The sequence below is a fragment of the Pseudorasbora parva genome, chromosome 11 (assembly GCF_024679245.1).
Source record: "Pseudorasbora parva isolate DD20220531a chromosome 11, ASM2467924v1, whole genome shotgun sequence".
Taxonomy (NCBI): domain Eukaryota; kingdom Metazoa; phylum Chordata; class Actinopteri; order Cypriniformes; family Gobionidae; genus Pseudorasbora; species Pseudorasbora parva.
In genome coordinates, this window is record NC_090182.1 from 46750614 (window position 1) to 46773177 (window position 22564).

General features: G+C 39.3%; 1 protein-coding gene across 2 annotated transcripts in view; it reads left to right on the top strand.

The window, feature by feature from the left end:
- Nucleotides 1-22564, top strand: part of ankrd50 (ankyrin repeat domain 50) — a 48446-nt gene that overhangs the window by 7704 nt on the left and 18178 nt on the right. Inside the window, exons 2-4 of one of the 2 annotated variants that reach the window (XM_067458138.1) lie at nt 2479-2505; nt 2653-3286; nt 13099-13316. In XM_067458138.1, the coding sequence (XP_067314239.1) occupies nt 2886-3286; nt 13099-13316 (619 nt within the window). In that variant the 5' untranslated portion in view covers nt 2479-2505; nt 2653-2885. The remainder of the gene's footprint in view (nt 1-2478; nt 2506-2652; nt 3287-13098; nt 13317-22564) is intronic. The other variant, XM_067458137.1, reaches the window with a different exon arrangement.

Here is a 22564-nt window from a genome sequence, read left to right on the forward strand (position 1 = left end):
CCCGGGAACAAATGCCGGCTCGCATTATCCGTGTATTTGCATGCGTACTATTGCACCATTTTCATTTAGCATTAAAACGTGTTCTGACAGTGTGTTAAACTTCAAACTTCACTGAACGAGTAAAATAATCTGCCAATGGGGTGAGGAAAATAATCCTAATTCAAACAGAAAACAAGATTATTTATTTTAAGCAAAAACTCTCTTCATTTTGAGTTATTTTTCCCAAAACAAGACAATCATTTGTACTTGTCTAGTAAATGTTTCTTAATGTACGAATTTTTTATTTATTATTTTAAGTATTTTTTTAAATGTTTTTTTCGGTAACTTTTATGTCTCGACCCTTGCTCCCTGTGACTCTTTTTTTTTTGTATTTGTATTTTTTGGTATTTCTTTTTTTTTCTGGTTTCTTCGCAAATTTAAGCTCTGTTTGTATCCTAATTAGGGATGTCAATTTTCACAAATTCCCATGATCGATCGTCGTTTAAATTAACGATCAATTAATCGATTAATCGTTAACCATAATACTGAAATATGCGTCTACAGCAGTGGCTTATAGCCGACAGCATGACAGTAGGCCTATGTGCAATGCTGCTCAAAACGCCATATTCTTCACCAAATGAATGATAAGGATTTTTATCTAAACAAAGGGCTATGGGATTGTAAAATTAGTCGATGTTATTTATAATTTAATTACATTAGGCTACTTATTTAATTACCAAATATAACATTTAACACAACACGAACACCGCCTCAGATCTGTTATTCAGAATTTGTGGACGCACTTGCAAGAGCAACGTGCTGAAACGTCACCTAAACCCAGTTAATTCAAAACGATTTATTAAAATATTGTTTTCATTAATGTAATGTAATGTAATGTGACAGTCCCAATCATAGTTATTATTAGTTGTGCGTTGCTGTTTGAACAGCGCGAGCTGAAGCTGATGCGCTGAATCAACACTGGTAAGTTACACTGAAACTTTGCTAGCACGTTATTTAACTCAACAAAAAGCTTCCTATATGAGATTAATCAGATTTATATAAAGTTAACAAAATATTACAAATTATATATCTTAACAAAATGATGCGAATGGACAAGTGAACTTGAATTGAGTTGCTGATATTCATATTGAGAATGGGAGACGCGTGGTGTTCACGCGCTCTAGGAACAACGCTCTAAACACGGCACCTAAACCCAATGACTTTACAACCATTTATTAAAATAGTGTTCTCATTTCTGTTATATAATATGATCGTCCCAATCATCGTTATTATGCATTGCTCTGCATGCGCTAAAGCAGAAGCACTGAATGAAAACCGGTAGCCATCACTGACTGAAGCCATTTGTTAGTGCGTTTTATTTCGCTTGAAAGAAACGCATCCTATATGATTGATCACATATATAACGTCACAAAATAAATGTAATATTACAAATTACTTCAGCACAATCTGATGCGAATGCACAAGTGAACTAAGTTATGCGCGAGTCAGAATGCGTGACTCATGTTGTGCATGCGCTCTTCCTGGATCAACGCAATGAAACACGGCAAATAAACCCAAATAATTAACAATCACAATGTTTTATTAGGCTACAATAGTGTTCTCATTAATGTTGTGTAACATGACAGTCCCAATCATAGTCATTATTAGCTGTGCATTGCTGTTGGAGCTGCACGCTGAAGCTGATCACCGCCACGCTTTTACTACCGCTCACCTCTAACGTTAATTATTAACCAAATGCATCCTTATGAGATAAATCAGCTAAAGATAGGCCTGCACAAAATAAACACAATATTACAACTTACATTTGCACAAAACAAAAGGCTGCGAATGCACATGCAAGCTTGCAGTCATGATGAAGGTGTGACTCCAGCTGTAAAATGGTTCCAAATAGAACTCGGGCACGCTCGCTTCATTTTTCCTCCCGTTTCCTCACGCACGCGCATGACCCTGCTTAATCGATGATCGATAAGTCTTATCGATCAAATGTCTTATCGACAATTAATCGATCATCGATGAAACGTTGACATCCCTAATCCTAATGGAAGTGTCTTACATTATTGGTTGTTCCGTCTTATGTATATATTGCAATTAAAACAATTAAGAATTTTTAGATATTTTGACTACACGGTAAAAATGATTTAGAAAAAGTTTACCTGGCTTCCTTAAAATTTTGAGTTAATACAATGAACATTTTTTTGAGATTTGACAACCTTTATTAAAATATTATTAAAAGATGTTGTAATCATATTGGGTAATTGTGTGTTTTATTTGTGATGACGCAGCCAAACTGTGCTATTTTCATGATTTATCACATTTTTTATGTGCTTCAGATACAATAATATTTTGAGTTTCTATTTATTTAACAAATTTCCTTCATTGTATCAACTCAAATTTTTTTATTTCAATAAATTCAAAATTTTAAGGCAACCAGGTTATTTACTCTTTTAAGTTAAACCAACAACATTTTTTTTTTTACAGTGTGGAAACAAGACAAAGATAGTAATAGTAAGTAAGCAAAGCATTTTTTGCAGTCTTTGTATTTGCATTAAATGTATGAATTTGATTGGGAAACTGCTAGCACCACGTTTGAGCTGATTGTTCCATACACGTTGGCTTTAATGGTGTCGTGTGTGTGTGTGTGTTTTATTTCAGGGTGTTTCATCAGCCCGTTGACAATGACAAACACACAGTCATGGCCCGATCTGATGGAGACCTCAGTGTGTAGGCTCTGAAACGCCCCCTAAATCCACCTCCAGGTTCTGGTCCTGAATTCTTCCAAAAGGAGGAGCGTGTCACTCAGACTCATCGTCATGGTGATGGACGGGTGTTTGCGCCGACGCCCGCTCGGGGTTTGAGGTCCAATCTGAGCCTCTCGACCTCCAATCATGGCTCAGACCAGCCTTCTGCAGGGCAAGCGCTTTTACTGCCGCGAATGGGTCTTCCATAAGATCCAACATTGCCTTCAGGAGAAAACCAGCCAGAAAGGCGGGTCGTGGGGGGTTCTGCTGGTGGGCGGCCCCGGCAGTGGGAAGTCGGCCCTGTGTACGGAGCTACTGTGGCCCGGTTCGGCTCACCGCGGGCTGCACCGGCTCGCTCTCGGCTTCCACTTTTGCCGACCGGAGGATTCGGACACACTCTGTGTTAGCGGCTTTATCCGCGGTTTGGTGGCTCAGATTTGCGGGTCGGGACTCGTGCCGGATTACGAGGAGAAGGTGACGGAGCCGGCGGTCCAGAGCGCGCTGCAGCCGGGGGAGTGTGAGAGGAACCCATCCGAGGCCTTCAAGAGGTGAGGAGCGCCTGCTGCTAATCTGGCAGATCACACACTGGAGCTTTCATTTGGAATCGCCTGTCGCATGAATGAATGGTGCAGACGTGCGGTTTTATCACACACACACACACACACACACACACACACACACACACACACACACACACACACACACACTGCCCCTAAACCTACCCATCACAGGAAACATTCTGCATTTTTACTTTCTCATAAAAACTCCTCCTGTGTGATTTATAAGCCTTTTGTAAAGTGGGGCCATGGGTAATGTCCTCATATTTCACCCTCTCCTGTAATACCTGTGTCATACCCATGGCATTATACACATTATCCTCATATGTCACAAAAATATCTGATATGTCACAAAAATACCCCCCCCCCCCCTCACACACACTCTATAGCACACAATTGTACAGTTTAATGTAAGTCTGAATACTAATAACAACAATACAATAATTATCAACTTTAATTTTAAAGGAATAATCGCACATATTTCTTCCATGTTTTAATTATATAAATTTACCCCTGTTGTGCAGCACTTTTGCTTGCCAAAAAATGGGAGGGTTTATTTAAATTTAAATGGATTATATATAAATTATTGTTTTATAAATTCATTTGATTACCAGAAAAAAACAAAACACAACATGGACTTTCCGGAAAGAAAAAAAACGTAGGGCCTAAGTTATTTTTTATTAATGAAATTAATTAGACCTGTTATTCATTCAACCATTTAAATGGAATCCAGAAAAATGTAGAAAAATACGGCATTTGGGGAAAAAATAAAACGGATTTCATGGAGCCATAAATTCTCAAATAGCTCGTTAGTTTCAGATACCAAAATGAGTGTCTTACTGCGCTAACGGTCAAATACACACAACATTGTGTATGTGAGTGTGTGTAAAATAACTCTTGTCTTCAGACGTGTGTGTGTGTGTGTGGTGATGTGACTGAGTGAAGGTCTCGCTGAACTCTGTGAACTCTACAGATCTATAGATGATTGAGCTCTGTGTCATGAGTCAGCATTTGAGTTATTCAGCATCACTTCTGTCTTGGCAGAATCTACACTAACATTAAAATGTTTGGGGTCAGTATGTTTGTGAAAGCGAGACACACACACACACACACACACACACACACACACCTAAACCTACCCATCACAGGAAACATTCTGCATTTTTACTTTCTCATAAAAACTCCTCCTGTGTGATTTATAAGCCTTATGTAAAGTGGGGCCATGGGTAATGTCCTCATATTTCACCCTCTCCTGTAATACCTGTGTCATACCCATGGCATTATACACATTTGTGTCCTCATGTCACAAAAACATGCCCACACACACACACACGTACACACACACACACACACACACACACGTACACACTCAGGCTCCACTTTAAATCCGATGGCTCAGTTTGATCTGAGATCTAAATTTGGTTTATGCGCTCCAGAACTGAAGGATGAGCGTGTGCTGGATCTGTGTGTGTGTGTGTGTGTGTGTGTGTGTGTGTGTGTGTGTGTGTGTCATTCACTCTGAGATGACTCAGCAGTTTGCGCTCGAAGGTTCAGGCAACATTTAAAGCGCGAGACACACTCTTTTCCGAGAGTTCGAGAACAGTCGTGTGTTTGACAGTGTGTCTTTATGCTGGCTTTGGTTTATGGTTCACCTCTCGCTGTGTTTCTGATATGCACACATGCAAACTTTCTGTAGGCCGCTAATTTATGTCAGTTTTATTTCACAATACACATCGCAGGTTTAGAGAAAGTCATGTAGTCATTGAAAGTCAATGACAGAAAGTCATTTTAGTCGCAAAATTTTGCGACTACAAGCAATAAAGCCGTTGAGATGTGCTGTATCATATATATTGGTTTATGTGAGTATACTCTGTACATGCAAGTATATATACTGTACGGTTCGGCACGCAATTGCACCGTGGTTCATCTCAAATCTGAATATCTATAACAACTTTATGGAGATCGGACCCTAGGTGGCGCTATAATCCAACCTGGTCTCATTGGCAAAACGTAGCTGTGACATAGTTTTTGCAAACCACAAAATACGCACCAATAGGTTCATATCGCGACAGTTTCAAAGTGAAATGAACACTGAGGCAGTAGAACAGCAGTATTTAAAAATAAATATATTTATACCATAGTCCATGATCTGTAAACAAATACATTTTGGAGTTTGTCTCCAAGGGGTTAGTTCACCAAAAATGATATTTCTTTCATGAACTCCTCTCCCTAATGTCGTTCCACACCTGTAACAGTATAGTGTGTGGACAGTATAGTGTGCATACACTTACATTCAAAGGACAGAAAGGCCTCGCACTAAATCTAAAATATCTTAAACTGTGTGTGAAGATGAACGGAGGTCTTACGGGTTTGGAACAACATTAGGGGAGAGGAGTTCATGAAATAAACTAGGGGGAGGAGTAGGGATGGGTCGATACCACAATTTTGGCTTCGGTACGGTACCACAATCTAATACCGAAGTACCGATATTAAATCGATACCACACAGTCTAATATTAGCGCGGGTATATTGCGCAAGAATGAGTACGTGGAATATCACCACAAATGTTTATTAGCAAATTAATTAGCAAAGCTTATCACATCAAATCAGTCATTTGAAAACTTTCTTGTGAGAAATAATTGCAGCAAAAATCTCTCAAAATTAGCAAATTGCTTCTGGGTTCAAAAGACATCGCACGACACTAAAGCAATCCTCATAATCCGATTCAACATTTCACGCTCGTCTCGGGATGGAGAACGGAAATCATTTAGACATGCAAGAGATTTTATAGCATTTCGTAATAACAGTTACAGGAGATATGAGCTCATAACAACGACACACACACACACTCCTGTAACGTAACGTTAGAGCTCGCACATTACACATTAAATTTCCTTAAACAGTCAAATACACAGAATTATGTACAAATGTCCGTCTTTAGTGAGTATTCACATAAACACAGTCGGCTGTGTCTAACGGGAATGTAAATAGTGCAATAGTACGCGAGCAAATATTATGAGATCTAAATGTCATTGGTTGAAACGAAAGCTGGAGATTTAGTGATATTCGATCTTATGTTAGGCTGTGTGTGTGCGTTGATCAGTGTAAAAAGAAAATAAATGTCTAAATGAGATGGTTTGAATGATCACTGACCTGTCGATCTCTTCAGAAGTCTTGAAGTCAGGATAGTGACAGATGCTTGGCTAGGTTTGATGGTTCGTCATCAGTTTTATAAGCAAAGTAATTACAAATTCCACTTCTACTCCTCCCTTTATTAATTTGTTTTGGGCATCTTGAGTAGGGTTGGGCATCGAGAACCGGTTCTAACTTGGAACCGTTTAAAAAATAACGATTCCATTGGAATCGTTTAGAAAATTTATTTTTCCAAGCGCGCAAGTTTTGGTTTCCATGGCCACCTGATTTCCGGTGCTTGCGCGCCCGCTTGTTCTTTTAGTCATGGAAGCCCGGTAAGCGGCTCTAAAGTGTGGATTTATTTCACTTTTAAAAGCCTGGGTCGGCTCAGTGCAACTAGTGTTGTCAAAAATATCGATACTGAAATATCTAAAAAGATACGATAGCCTGCTCAGCCTACACAATCGATCCCAGCTGCTGTCCTCTCCTCTCCTCTCTGACCGACAGCGAGTTGACACGCAGCCGCATATTCTCACTCAGCCGGTTAACCTCTGAACACGACGGACGCGCGTTCTGCTGGACTTTTCCTTACGACAGCGTGTTAGTGTTAGTGTGTGTGATCGGTCTGAATTTCGCGCGGGATTGCACATAATTCTACGAATCCCCGCAGATTTCAAGCTCACATCTGAAGCGCACACACACACATAGCCTACCGTAATAAAGCCGCCCCTGACATACAATGCTTCTTTTTCCAGCTTATTATTGGTCAAATACAATCAACCAAATTCTCAGTGCACATTTTGAACAGTATGTAAACACAGTCTTAAACAATTCAGGAAGAAATGAAGAATGAGTAACAGGAACAGTTCAGGATCAATGAGTGGGGGACCGCAGTCATTTGTTATTCAAAGACAAACGATCACATTGCTCTTGACTGATCAACTTGTCTAACTTTAATGGTTTTATATGAAAATATTTATTTTTTTGCAAAAAACATTATCCAATGTTATTTTAAATTTATTTCTTACCTGAATGTTAGACCTACCTGAAAAAATAAAGCAGTCTATTTCATTTATATCTTTTATTCTACTGTATTTATTTGTGCTGTGTGTAAACTATTGCAACACAATTACCCCGTTGTAAAAAATACATTGAGCTAACAAATATTTGTGAGAGAATTTTAATAGTAATTGATCAATGTTTATATATGAGAAAAAGCTTAAAAGCTTTATCATATAAAGTGATCTCTTCAGAAGAAATGTTTGATTGCCTAGACTTTCAAAAGACAGACAAAAAAAAAATTATATAAAAAATATCTAATTGACAGTATATGCAGCGTTTTTCCCCCGTTGTATTGAAAATAGCATTGAATATCGATGTGATATGTTTTGACTCCACCCCTCAAAGAATCGGAATCGAGAATCGAAAAGAACCGGAATCGAAAGTAAGAATCGGAATCGGCATCAGAATCGTTCAAATCAAAACGATGCCCAACCCTAATCTTGAGTGAGATTCAACTGCTTTATCCATTTTGTTTGTCTATGTTGTCGTCACATTTGCCGGCTGTTTCGGGTCAGTTTGTGTAGCGCGCTGCCATCTAGCGGTGAACTTCGGAACAGCAGCATATACCGAAATGTGCAAAATCATGATATCGTACCGTTTTAAATAAAATATATACCGGCATTTTTCCAGTACCTGTATACCGCGCATCCCTAGTGAGGAGTTAATTTTTGGGTAACCTAACCCTTTAACCAGCTCCATATGTTCGGCTTTTCTGACCTATTAAGCTCGATAGCTCAGCTGGTGTAGATTTGAGCTTGCGATAAAAGACGAGTTAAGCTAAAATGACATGATACAATCTTATTTTTGTCACATTTGCTTGTTAGTGCTGTTAGCACTATCGGGTTGATTTAGGGTTTGGTGTGGGTGTGCGTTAAAAAACCAACGTAACAAAACATGCCAGATTCACACACATCTGTTCCAGAAAACAACTAAACTTTTCACTTTCACTGTCGCGATATGAACCTATTTGGTACGTATTTTGTGGTTTGCAAAAACGTTTTCATAGCTACGTTTTGCCAATGAGACCAGGCTGGAATAAATCATCCATAATAAACCTCTTGGGAACACAATATGATTGATCCCTGTGTACAATCAATTCTAGATATTTGTTTAAATCTCTTTGACAAGCATTTCAACAATATTTAGTTTTCAGTTGTAAGAAGTGCCGAAAAAACTAAATCTCCTTTTTTGGCAATACAGATAAATAAGGTCCCTATACTATTCCAAAATCTCTTACGTACATCTGCATATATTAAGATTTCTAACAGCAGCAGTACACAGCCCCCCCCCCCCCCCCCCAGTAAAAATAGATCCCAATGTACTGCATAAATATGAGGGATTTTTCCATATTGGTTTTTTACAGGTGTTTTACCTGTATTTTGAATTACACATTGCATTAGTTTGTGTTTAAAGGGTTAACGGAAATGACGTTTTTCCAATGAGACCAGGCTGAAATAATCATATATTTCTAATGGTAAATTGAAACCTATGAGGTGTTGTTTAGGACATTTTGGTATATTAACTGCTACCTGACAATCTGCTTGTGTTTCTCTGCTGTAGTGCATGCTGGGGGATTTCAGGCCATGCGCCTACTCTCATGCACAAACACACTCTGTTAGTGTGTGTGTGTGTGTGTGTGTGTGACGTGGGCTGAGAGCCCGGTTCACAAAGAGTCCATCAGCCGCATATTCAGACTCGTCCCAATCTTTCGGTCAGAAATGCAGTTATAATAATGCAGCTGTGATTTTACTGCTAGTGTAGAGACGGATGAAATCTGACATGCAGTACAATAAACTTCGGAAATAGTAGACCATGCGGGTGTACTCGATTTGAGACGCACTAATTCAAATACTATTTAGGATGGATAGTACACCCAAAAAACAATTTGGATTTACTTTTTTTGTTTTGTTTTTGTCAACAGGTTCCACCTAACTGGTTTATATTGAATGAATTAACATTGTTTATTTCAGTAAAGAGATTATCATTTTTTTTTTAAACGTTTTTATTTAATGCCATTTAGTTGAATCAGGTTAACATGCTTAATTTTGTCCAAAACTATTAAGTTTAATTATTCAAAATGAATATCAAACAAAAACCATAACAACACTGCAAAACATGCTTTTCTTACTTAGTATTTTTGTCTTGTTTATAATCAAAATATATACAAATTCTTACATTAATAAGATAAATAATCTTTGTTTTCTGTTTGAATTAAGATTATTTTTCTCACCCCATTGGCAGATTATTTATCTTATTTTAAGCAAAAACTCTCTTCATTTTGAGTTATTTCTTCCCAAAACAAGACAATTACTTTTGCTTGTCTAGTAAATACTTCTTGATTTAAGAATTTAGATGTTTGGAGTCGAAACAAGACAAAAATACTGAGTAAGAAAAGTATTTTTTGCAGTGTAATCCAGTTCAATTACAATGTATCAAGAATTTTTCTTACAAAAGTTGTTTGTTACATCCATTGCATTCCCAAAGTAGGTGTTTTAAAAAAAAATATTTTTAAAACAGCTTTAATTGTTATTAGCAGGTCCTCAGCCCAAGCACATGCTCCACACAGTGGTAACCTCCAAAAACACGAACAGAACACACACTCTTAAATACCAACATAACAGAACATTAAACATTAAAAACTCTCTCCATTTCTCATCTTGTTATAAATGCATAATAGCACTTTATTTGAGCATTTCATCTCCAAATTCAGCCCTTTTGCAAAGCATGATGGGAAGTGAATGTCCTGTTTGATTAGGTTACTTAATTATAACATGTTATTTGAAAATAAAAACATCAAGTTATGTCAAAGAGTAATGGTTTTAAGTCAATATAACATGAAGCAATTACACCTGAACCAGAAACCTGATATAATGCGGTTAAATCGAGATGAATTGCTTAAATAAAGTGAACCGCATCATACAATCATTTTTTTGAGATATGCAAATTGGGACACACCATGTGTGTGTGTGATATAATGACAGAACTGGACAGGAAATGAGTGGACAGACACTGAGTCAACCAATACAAAGCTGATGTAAGAGAGTCTCTGCTTCCTCAAAACCGCACCAATCATCTCATGTGCCATCAAACACAATGGCTTTACATCCATTTAAAACGCGTATTGTGTGCCTTCAACAAACATCTGCCGCAGTGTGACTTTATAAAGAGTGCACTAGGGTCGTGCAAAAAATAAAAAATCGACATTATTGAATTATCGCAAATGTACACGTCGCAATATGCATATCGCAACGTCACGCAATATCTGAATGATTTTAATAAGCTACTTCAACATTGTGACTAGGGATGTTAACCGATGACCGTTTGACCGATGGTTGACCGAATCAAAGTTAACCGATCAAAGTTGTCGGTTAAAAAAAAAAGTGATCTCTAAATTAGGCTATCCGCTTGTTAAGTCGTGACGTAAGGAACGGCGCTTCTGGGTCCAAGCCTCAACTCGTCTCACTTGAGAATGCCATTGACGCCCGTTTATGAGCACTATTTATTCATATTAAACATCAAACGTTTAAAAAAGTTAAACATTTTAAATACTTACAGTCTACACAACAGTCTCTGTGCTCACAGCGTCACACACATTAATATTTTAACGATTTATAAAAGATGAATCACTGTCTGGCCATCGGGAACTTTGGTATGGAGAAAAAGGTTGATTATAACTTTTTGTAGTATTACACCACGTGTGTGTGTGTATATTAGCACCGTTTGTAGTTTAGATAGAGCGTCTGGACCCGGAAGCGCGACCTAACAACCGGATAAGGTGCTTGAAAAACGACCGATAGAGTCGTATTTTTTTTGGAGGCCAGGTTGAAATGTTTAGTTAGCCTTTATTTTAAGGCGTCCGTGTTACAGTGTAATTATACAATTATGCCGCCTTCACGTGCTATCGGAAATGTGATCATTTTCCTACTTCTGAAGTCGTGATTACGAGCTCACGCCATTCAAATTGTGACATTGGAGCGCGTTCATGAGCCATTTTTACTGAGGAAACTCGTATTTACGATCATTCTGAGAGCACGTGACGGCGGCATTAAAGGGTTAGTTCACCCAAAAATGAAATGTATGTCATTAACTCCTCTCCCAAATGTCGTTCCACACCCGTAAAGATTCAAACGGTTAATGAATCAGTGAATCGATCAATGCTTCGGGTCGCCAGTGTCACGTGATTTCAGCAGTTTGGCGGTTTGACGCGATCTGAACTGCTGAAATCACGTGACATTGGCGACCTGAATCATTGATCGATTCACACCGTTTGAATCTTTTCGGAGGAACCCGGAAGAGAAGACAATGCTGAATAAAGTCGTAGTTTTTGTTATTTTTGGACCAAAATGTATTTCTGATGCTTCAAGAGACTCGAATTAACCCACTGATGTCACTTGTGTGTGTGTGTATATTAGCACGGTTTGTAGTTTAGATAGAGCGTTTGGACCCAGAAGCGCTGCCGCGTGACGTCAGACCGAACAACCGGATTATAGACAGTGGACTAAACACTACTACAGTTAGCCGTCTCATTTCAAAGTCTTTTTGTGTGAAGTGAACAAATCCCTTACACTTAATTTTTCATAACTCGCCTGTTTGTACTTAAAGGTGCACTATGTAGTATTTTTGCAGTAAAATATCCAAAAACCACTAGGCCAGTGTTATATATTTTGTTCAGTTGAGTTCTTACAATATGCCAAATGTTTCCAACTATTTGTAAATTGTGAGAAAATTGCTATTTTAACTGAGGACCGGGACGAGTCAGCATAGCGTCTGAGGGAGTCGCCTGTCAATCACTTCATATCTGCGCTACCCTCGGCTTTATTCTGCAGAAGCGCTTTACTCTTAGCAGTGTGAACATGTCACCGCAGCGCCAAGTGAAATGTATCTGATATGATAAACAGAGCTGCTTTACCTCATAATCATGACCGGAAAAAGCGGAAGTGTGGGCGCCGGGCGACTGTGTCCCGTTCCGTCATAATAAAAGTCCCGGTGCTCGCGAGCCGTGTGTGTGTGTGTGTGTGTGTGTGTGTGTGTGTAACAATCGCTCCAGCGGCCGTGCTCAGCTCCTCAACACTCGCTCCTGTTCTCCTTCACTACAGTAACGTTAATAACCGCATCCATGAACGTGATTTCTGCCCGAGTCCTATTTTCCACCGGCTGTGAGGTCAAGACCACATGTCCCAAGATACTGCGCTCACACCTGGCGTCATCAAACTACGCCTTTGTTTTGAACAGGCGACCTCTAGTGGATGGAAAGTTGCATAGTGCACCTTTAAAAAAGGTAAACAAATCACAAATATGCAGTTTTTAATATGCCAAAGATGATTGTTGAAAACCAGATTTTTTCCCCCAAAAAAATAAGTCTGAAAAATGGGGGGTCGTCTTATATTTGGGTATATACGGTAAAATAAACAAATAAATCAATAGATTCCGGACAAGCAAATTTTTTACTCGGACGAGCACCTGAACAGGCTTAATGTCGAGCCCTGAGATAGAAATTTGTTGCCCATTCTTAATGGGAAAGTGTCCAAGCAACATCTTTCAGCAACATTGCTCAAAAAGTTGCCCTGTGTATCATCATCAGCTTAAGAGTGTGTGTGTTTGTGTCTCAGGTGTGTGTTGTTGCCGTTGTTGAGCTGCAAGGCCCCGTCTCAGGCTCTGTTTGTGCTGGTGGACTCAGTGGATGAAGGCTGTGTGACCGGAGAGCGAGACCAGAGGTCAGGAAACATCGCTGAGCTTTTGGCCGGCCATCACGAGCTCTTCCCTCCGTGGCTTCTGCTCATCTGTTCCGCCCGGCGACAGAACAAACACATCACCAAACTCTTCACAGGTGACGCTCTTTACCCTCACTGTGTGTCTGAGATCATGACTATCATATCAATCTTTCAAATATTCATACTCTTGTGTAATCGACGCGTCATCCTGAATAAACCCGTTTCTTGCGTGATACCCAGAAATTTTTAATATTCCGATCTAATATGATTTCTGACCTAATAATCCTCCACTGTGTGTTAATAGGCCAGAGGAGAACTGAGTCGGGTTTCTCTAAGGTTTATTTTTCTCCATCATGCCCTGATGAGTTTTGGTTCCTTTGGTCGCCTTTGGCTTGGCTTGCTCAGTTGGGGACACTAACATTATGATCAGAGTTATTCAACTAAACATACAAACAAAATTAATTAATTAGGTTTTATTTAATTCTATAAACTATAATACTGATCTGCCAACATTGTCGCTCTATGATAAATTAAAAGGAGCTGATGACATCATTGTTTTTTCCAGAACGACTGTACAGCCAAATCTAACGCGCACATTATATAGGCCTACGCGCACATTATATAGGCCTACTCGGACATTATATAGGCCTACGCGCACATTATATAGGCCTACTCGCAAATTATATAGGCCTACTCGCAAATTATATAGGCCTACGCGCACATTATATAGGCCTCTGCGCACATTATATAGGCCTACTCGCACATTATATAGGCCTACGAGCACATTATATAGGCCTACTCGCACATTATATAGGCCTACGCGCACATTATATAGGCCTACTCGCACATTATATAGGCCTACTCACACATTATATAGGCCTACTCGCACATTATATAGGCCTACACGTACATTAAATAGGCCTACGCGTACATTAAATAGGCCTACGAGCACATTATATAGGCCTACTCAGACATTATATAGGCCTACGCACACATTATATAGGCCTACGCGCACATTATATAGGCCTACGAGCACATTATATAGGCCTACGCGCACATTATATAGGCCTACTCTGACATTATATAGGCCTACGCGTACATTAAATAGGCCTACGCGCACATTATATAGGCCTACGAGCACATTATATAGGCCTACGCGTACATTAAATAGGCCTACGCATACATTAAATAGGCCTACGAGCACATTATATAGGCCTACGCGCACATTATATAGGCCTACGCGCACATTATATAGGCCTACGCGCACATTATATAGGCCTACGAGCACATTATATAGGCCTACGAGCACATTATATAGGCCTACGAGCACATTATATAGGCCTACGCGCACATTATATAGGCCTACGCGCACATTATATAGGCCTACGCGCACATTATATAGGCCTACGAGCACATTATATAGGCCTACGCGCACATTATATAGGCCTACGAGCACATTATATAGGCCTAAGAGCACATTATAATTAATTTTATTTTGGGTGCTTGTCGGGTGTCGGGTCTATTTTAAGCGGGTCAGGTCGGGTGTGGATTTTAATCAGTGCTCCCTGTCGGAAAACGGGTCGGATGCGGTTTAACGCACCGCGGGTACGGGCGGGTGCGGATTTACTAAATCGGATCCGTGCAGGACTCTGGATTGACATTCCAACGCTCTCCATTGACTTTGTATTGCGTGAGGCTGCCTTTTTGCTTAAAATAAGATAAATAATCTGCCAATGGGGTGAGAAAAATAATCTTAATTCAAACAGAAAACAAGATTATTTTTCTCATCCCATTGGCAGATTATTTATCTTATTTTAAGCAAAAAGTCTTCATTTCGAGTTATTTTCCCCCAAAACAAGACAATTACTTTTGCTTGTCTGGTAAATGTTTCTTAATGTAAGGATTTTTTTGATATTTTGACTAGAAACACGACAAAAATACTAAGTTAGAAAAGCATCTTTTGCAGTGTTCTGATGTTCATTTGTGTTTATTTGCTGCTGTATCTAGTAGTAGAGCGGAAGAGATGATCGCTTCAGCAGCCATGTAGTTACTTTTTGAATTTCATAATAAAATTGATACACTGTAAAATATTATTTAGAAAGTTACCTGCCTTAAAATTGAGTTCATTGATTCAAGATTTATCTTTTTTTTAAATGTGGATCAGATACAATAATATTTTGCGTTTCTATTTATTAAACAAATTTCCTTCATTGTATCAACTCAAGTTTTTTATTTCAATAAACTCAACATTTTAAGGCAACCAGGTTACTTACTTTAAGTTCAACCAACAAAAAAATGTACAGTGTAGAATTTTAAATCTGAGTCTTTGTTTTGTATCAAAGCTTATTGTGATTATTGGATGGCAGACCTACAGGAGCTCTGCTTTCCCAGTAATGGAGAGGAGAGGAGAGCAGTTGTTGTGTTGAGACTGGATGGGTTTCTCTGCGCCTGCAGCAGGAAATCAGCCCCAGATGTGTGAATATTTCTAATGAGCAGAAAGACAGTGAGTGTGTGTTATGTGAGGACAGATAAACGCTGCTGTTTGTTTTGGCGCTATGGATTCTGTCTGAAACAAAACCCCTCATTGACAGAGTTTGGTAAATCTGTCCCGTGACTTTCTTACTCTGACGTTTCTTCACATTTTCTACATTTTTGCACTTGTGTAGCATTTTATTCTTTCTCTTTTTTTATGCATTAGTGAGTTTGAGATTGTGAATTAGTGTGTGTGTGCGAGTGAGAAAGTGAGAGTTAGTGTGTGTGTGAGTGAGTGTGTGTGTGTGTCTCAGTGGATGTGTGGCGGCACACAGTAAACATCAGTGACTCTGACCTCGTCTGCTGACTCTCAGGCTGCATTTACACTGCAGGTCTTGATGCACAATTCCGATTTGGTGACTATATCCGATTTTTTTGACGACCTGCTTACATCAACTTTTCAAAAGCGACCCGTATCCGATATTTGCATTTACACTTTACACTGGCGAAACAGCCCAAGACGTTCTTAACCGGTGAAAGGAAGTAAAACAGCGCGCTATGCAATGGACGCAGACAAAATGATTATACAATGTTTTGCTGTCTGCACTGTTCCACACATCTTTAAAGTCGGCAAAACATTGCTCTCTTTAAAGCTCCACTGTGTGATATTTTCCCCCATCTAGTGGTGTAAAGGTTATGACCATCGAGTGAAATATAGTTTCTGCTCCTCTCAATTTCGATTTCGTTTAACTCCTACGGTGGCCGATTTAGTCATGGCTTCCAGTTCGACCTCTTCGGTGAGTGTTGCTTCAAGTGATGAGGTTACTTTTGAAAACTATTATAATTTGCAGTTATTTAATTTGCCAAATGATCAAATGAATCTATGTAAAATGAATAATAGTTTTACGTTTTCGTTATTTTTTTACCATTTCATTGCTAACATCAGCTATCAGGTTCCCAGACGAATGCAAGCTAATCTTAGTAAAGTAACTTTTATCAGTGCTATCATTATTCTGTATATTGTACGAACTCACTAGCGTAAGGCAAAGTTTACATTGTTGGCTATATCATTTTCTCTGATGACCTCCCAGTGCCCCATTCATGTGAAATATATTTACATCGTACAATAATACGTCTTAAATGAATAAGATTACAGGACAGATGTAAAAGTAAAGGTGAAAGTCTTGCTTAGAAACAGCTAACTTATACTAGCATTATCAGATTAGACTACATTAATTGTGTATACAGAAAAATAACTAAAATTGAAAGTGCCTACATATATAGCCTACAAATTATAATGCAATTAAAATATTAATCTCATGTTATGCGTCATAGAACACGGATTTATGTTATAAGGTAAACAATACTTTTTCATCATTGACGCGAGGAAAACTATCCTAGACGTCGTTCTAGTGTTAAGCACAGCACACCATGATATAATTAGCCAAGCAACAATAAAACTTCCAATATACACAAATAGGCTGAATTAATATTACCTGTCGAGAAGAAAGCAGGCAACGTCGGCGTTCTTTTTAAAATCGTTGCTCCTCATGAGCTCTTTCCATCTTGGAAAGGCCACTCCAATATTTACGTTTGTCTCGTTGATTTACCTGTCGCGTTGCCGTCTTAATTCTCTTTTCCGCTTCCTTGGCGACTCTGGCAAATATCCTCGAGTATAAGAGTGATCCTCCATCATCATATAGCAGCCTCAAGCAATCCCCCTCTTCACATGCGACACGGTGCCATCGAGTGTTAAAACACGAAAAGCGAAGCTTGAATTTACGGGTATGTCCCTCTTTGGCTACTGTACTTTCAAGATGGAGGAGCAACATGGCGACCGCCATCCGAACCCCTCACCCGTATGTGTTTTCAACGGCATATTTTAAACTTACGAGAATACTTTATTACTCGAAAGAAGTAAATATACATTAATGAGCACATCTATTTTTGAAAGAACTAAGTGATTTTAGCTAAGAATAAACTAAAAAAGTTAAACAGTGTAGCTTTAAGACGGAGAAAAAGAGGAGAGCCCTTGACGGGGTTGCCAGGTTTTCACAACAAAACCCGTCCAATTGCAACTCAAAACTGTGTTAAAGTAGCCCAATTCCACATGAAAACCGCAGACTTGTCAACACTGGATCGTAGTTTGTGTCCACCTGAGTTGACGTCATTCGCCTCCGTCCTTTTTTCAGTGACGGACGACTCGCATTTACTGGGGGATATCTGGATTTGACCGCTTACATGGCAGACGCTAATGCACGCATCCCAATCATATCAGATTTATTACCACATATGAGTGAGGCCTGAATCCGATCTGAGGATATCGGTATTCATGCGTTTTATTCCTGCTTACACGTTCACATGTCATATCCGATCTGTGCCACATGAGAGGAAAAAATCGGATTTGGGTCACTTGAACCATGCAGTGTAAATGGGGCCTCAGTGTTAGTGTGAAATCAGCAGATATTCAGAGTCTGGATGAGTGACAGCTGAACTAGAGACGCACCGACAGATGTCAGAGTCACATGACACACACACACACACACTTATTCATTAACACGCTTGACCGTTAGCAGTGTTTGGGTGCGAGGGGCCGGTCTTCTGACCTCTGTGACCTCTGTGCCGTGTCCATGGCGACGGTGCTGGTGGGTCAAAGGTTAATCTGTGGGAAACAGTGCAGAACCTTCATATGTGTCACTGCTGCTGGTTCAGGAGTTTAACTAGGGCTGGACAATTGACAAAAATGTCTGTTTTCTGTGATTTTGTGTATAGTGTGTGTGTATATACACACAGTCAAACCACAATGCATTTAGACAACTTCAACATTTCCTCACATGATCGCAGTTTATTCACTATAGTTTAGAAAATGCTAATAAAATATGACAAGAACTCAGAGTTAACTGTCAGAACAAACTCTTGATAATGTCAGATAACTTTAATAGAAAGGGACAGATCACAATCAACCAATCAGCTGTTAAATTTAAGGACACAATCAGATAGTACCAATTTATCTCAACCAATGACCAAGCAGCGCTTCATTTTGTTCAGTCTGTGGGGTCAAAGGTCGCATTAGCAATTAAAGAAAAAACACTTCAGCAAAACACTCTCAGGTCAAAGTGTCTGAATCATTTTGCCCCAAATTACACCTTTGACTGGTAGTCACTGTATGAAGAATTGCTGGGTATAATATGTCACACTTTACTGTATTTTGCTCTCCTCACTGACAGAACTATAGTGTCCAGCACACACTAGTCAAACATTATATCTGTGTCTGAATATATAGAGTGAATATAATGCGGGCAAACATTTAAGCCCATTTGAGTAAAACTATGCAATCCCGCCGTGAAATTCAGGCCCTGAAAATAAAGATGTGCATCTGCTTCATCCTGCCTGAAAGAGAAGGAAGTGTCTGTCCTTCCTGCGAACATCCTCGAGCTGTCATCGCCGCACTGCAAAACATGCTTCTCTTACTTAGTATTTTTGTCTTGTTTCTCGTCTAAATATCTATAAATTCTTACATTAAGAAACATTTATTGACAAGTACAAATTATTGTCTTGTTTTGGGGGAAAATAACTCAAAATGAAGAGAGTTTTTGCTTAAAATAAGATAAATAATCTGCCAATGGGGTGAGAAAAATAATCTTAATTCAAACAGAAAACAAGATTATTTTTCTCACCCCATTGGAAGATTATTTATCTTATTTTAAGCAAAAACTCTTCATTTTGAGTTATTTTCCCCCAAAACAAGACAATAATTTGTACTTGTCAATAAATGTTTCTTAATGTAAGAATTTGTAGATATTTTGACTAGAAACAAGACAAAAATACTAAGTTAGAAAAGCATGTTTTGCAGTGTTCTGATGTTCATTTGTGTTTATTTGCTGCTGTAACTAGTAGTAGAGCGGAAGAGAAAGAAAAGCATTTTTTGCACTTTAGCGTTTCAGACACTGAGAGCAAAGAGCTGATGCTGGAGTGGAGATTATGAGAGAAGGAAAGCCTTTTAGACCTTGAGGACCTGTTGAAGAAGACTGACAAACAACACTAGGACCGCTAAAATACTGGAATAGGGCACTGTAAAGTAAAATAATATACTATGATATCATACTATTGCATCCAGTTCAACAATAGAGCAACCGTCTTTCATCTCCATCTGCAGCAGAGAACATGTCTGTACATGACTTTATGTTTGTAATGATTTTAGTAACACTCTCTCTCTCTCTCTCTCTCTCTCTCTCTCTCTCTCTCTCTCTCTCTCTCTCTCTCTCTCTCTCTCTCTCTCTCAATGTCCTCTGACTCAACACTCACACATGTTTGTTTTTTGTGACATGTGGGGACTCTCCATAGGCGTAATGGTTTTTATACTGTACAAACCGTATTTTCTATCCCCTTACACTGCCCCTAAACCTACCCATCACACACACACACACACTGCCCCTAAATCTACCCATCACAGGAACCATTCTGCATTTTTACTTTCTCATATAAACTCCTCCTGTGTGATTTATAAGCCTTTTGTAAAGTGGGGCCATGGGTAATGTCCTCATATTTCACCCTCTCCTGTAATACCTGTGTCATACCCATGGCATTATACACATTTATGTCCTCATATGTCACAAAAACATGCCAACTTACACTCTCTCTCTCACACACACACACATACACTCACACACACATGAGCTTTGATTTGGGTAGCTTGTGTTCGGGAAGTTTGCTGATTCAAGTGTATTTTTAGGAAACTTTGTTCTCTTTGGTAAGAGCTCAGATCACATAATTACAAACGCGGAGCAGCCGACGCTCGCATGTCGAGGGCGAGCGATGTTTCCTTCATGCAGAAACCTCACCGCATGTACAGAGAGTTAAAATAGGACGTAATCAAGAGACACATGTGCGTGGGGTTTAGGGTTTCTGCCACTCCATTTCAGACGGGCTGGAAAGGCCAAATCGACCCCAGATGATCTCCAAATTGTGATAATTGACTAATCTAATGATAATCTGATGTGGACTATTCCTGTCTGCTCTGCTCAGTTACATTTAGTTTGAGCGTCGGCGTTTCACAGGGTTTAAAAGACATGCAATAGCATTGATTTCGAATGAGAACAACATTTTAACTGAATTGAGCTGAATAATCACACAGTTGGCTTCCGTATAGCTGCTTTACAGCTAAATAGGAGAAACATCCGAGAAACAGGAGCGTAAAGCGTTAGTTCAGCCAGAAATGTAAATTGTGTGATTAATTCCTCCTGTGGTTGGCCAGCCGTCAGACCTCCGCTCATCTTCACACACAGATGAAGATATTAGTGTTGAAATCCGATGGCTCAGAAAGGCCTTCATTGACACCAATGTCATTTCCTCTCTCAAGACCCATAAAGGCACTAAAGACGTCGTTACAAAGCCCATCTCACTACAGCGGCTCTACAATCATTGATGAAGAGGCCAGAATAGAGTTAGTGCGCAAAAAACACTAAATAACGACTTATATAGTGATGGCCGATTTCAGAACAACGCTTCGAACCGTTATGAGTCAGTGAATCGATTCATGATTCGGATCGCGAAAGTCTCGTGGGCTGCGTCCGAAACCTGGAAAATGCTGCCTTCGGAGCACACATTTGAAGGCAGAAAGGCATCAAGCTGCGTCCGAATCTAATGTTTGCTTCATTTCCTGTCTCCTGAGAGACCTTCACCTGATCGATTTTTGAAGGCAGCACACGAGTGTCCTTCGCTGCCTTTGATATCCCGCAATCCTGTGCTTTCCATTTAGTGAAAGTTGAGCTGGGAAAAAAAAAAAGGTGTCCGACATTTAAAAAAAAGGTCAGTTTGTGTGTAAATGTATGTTTTTTAGGATTATTTTTCACTTCTGATGTCATTTCTAGCGAGAAATCACTACTGTAGTAATTAAATATGTAACTAGATATGTATTTAGTTCTCACCAAAGCTTGCTCTATTTTGCTGTAGATCATTAAACTGTTACACTGCCTTAGAAGTCTGTCCGAAATTAGTTTCATGAGGTGCCTTCTTGCACAAAACACTGCCTTACAAGTCATTGTCTGATGAGGCAGTGAGGCAACGAGTCAGCTGTCTAGGTTTTCGGACGCAGCCGTGATTTCAGCAGTTTGACACGCGATCCGAATCATGAATCGATTCACTGACTCATAACGGTTCGAAGCGTTGTTCTGAAATCGGCCATCACTATATGTCGTTATTTAGTGTTTTTTGCGCACTAACTCTATTCTGGCCTCTTCATCAATGATTGTAGAGCCGCTGTAGTGAGATGGGCTTTGTAATGACGTCTTTAGTGCCTTTATGGGTCTTGAGAGAGGAAATGACATTGGTGTCAATGAAGGCCTTTCTGAGCCATTACATTTTTGGCTGAACTAACCCTTGAAGCAAAAGTTTGATTTCTCAATGCAGACAATGTGAAATCCTCTAGCTGTCTCTATACGTGCATGTGAAGGCATACACACACACACACACACACACACACACACACACACACACACACACACACACACACACACACACACACACACACACACACCTAAGTTCTGCTCACAATGGCCACTCCTTATGCAAGCACACCTGTCTGTCGTTGTGTCGTATGATTGATTAATTCATCTATGGCTGCGGATCCAGTTTCCTCTCAGACAGCCTGGAGCATCTCCTGAGCCGGCGTGTGAATCGAGCTAGTCTGCACGGCAAAAAATGCTCTTCTTACTCAGTATTTTTGTCTTGTTTCTAGTCCAAACATCAAAAAATTCTTAAAACAAGAAGTATTTACTAGACAAGCAAAAGTAATTGTCTTGTTTTGGGGAAAATAACTCAAAATGAAGAGAGTTTTTGCTTAAAATAAGATAAATAATCTGCCAATGGGGTGAGAAAAATAATCTTAATTTAA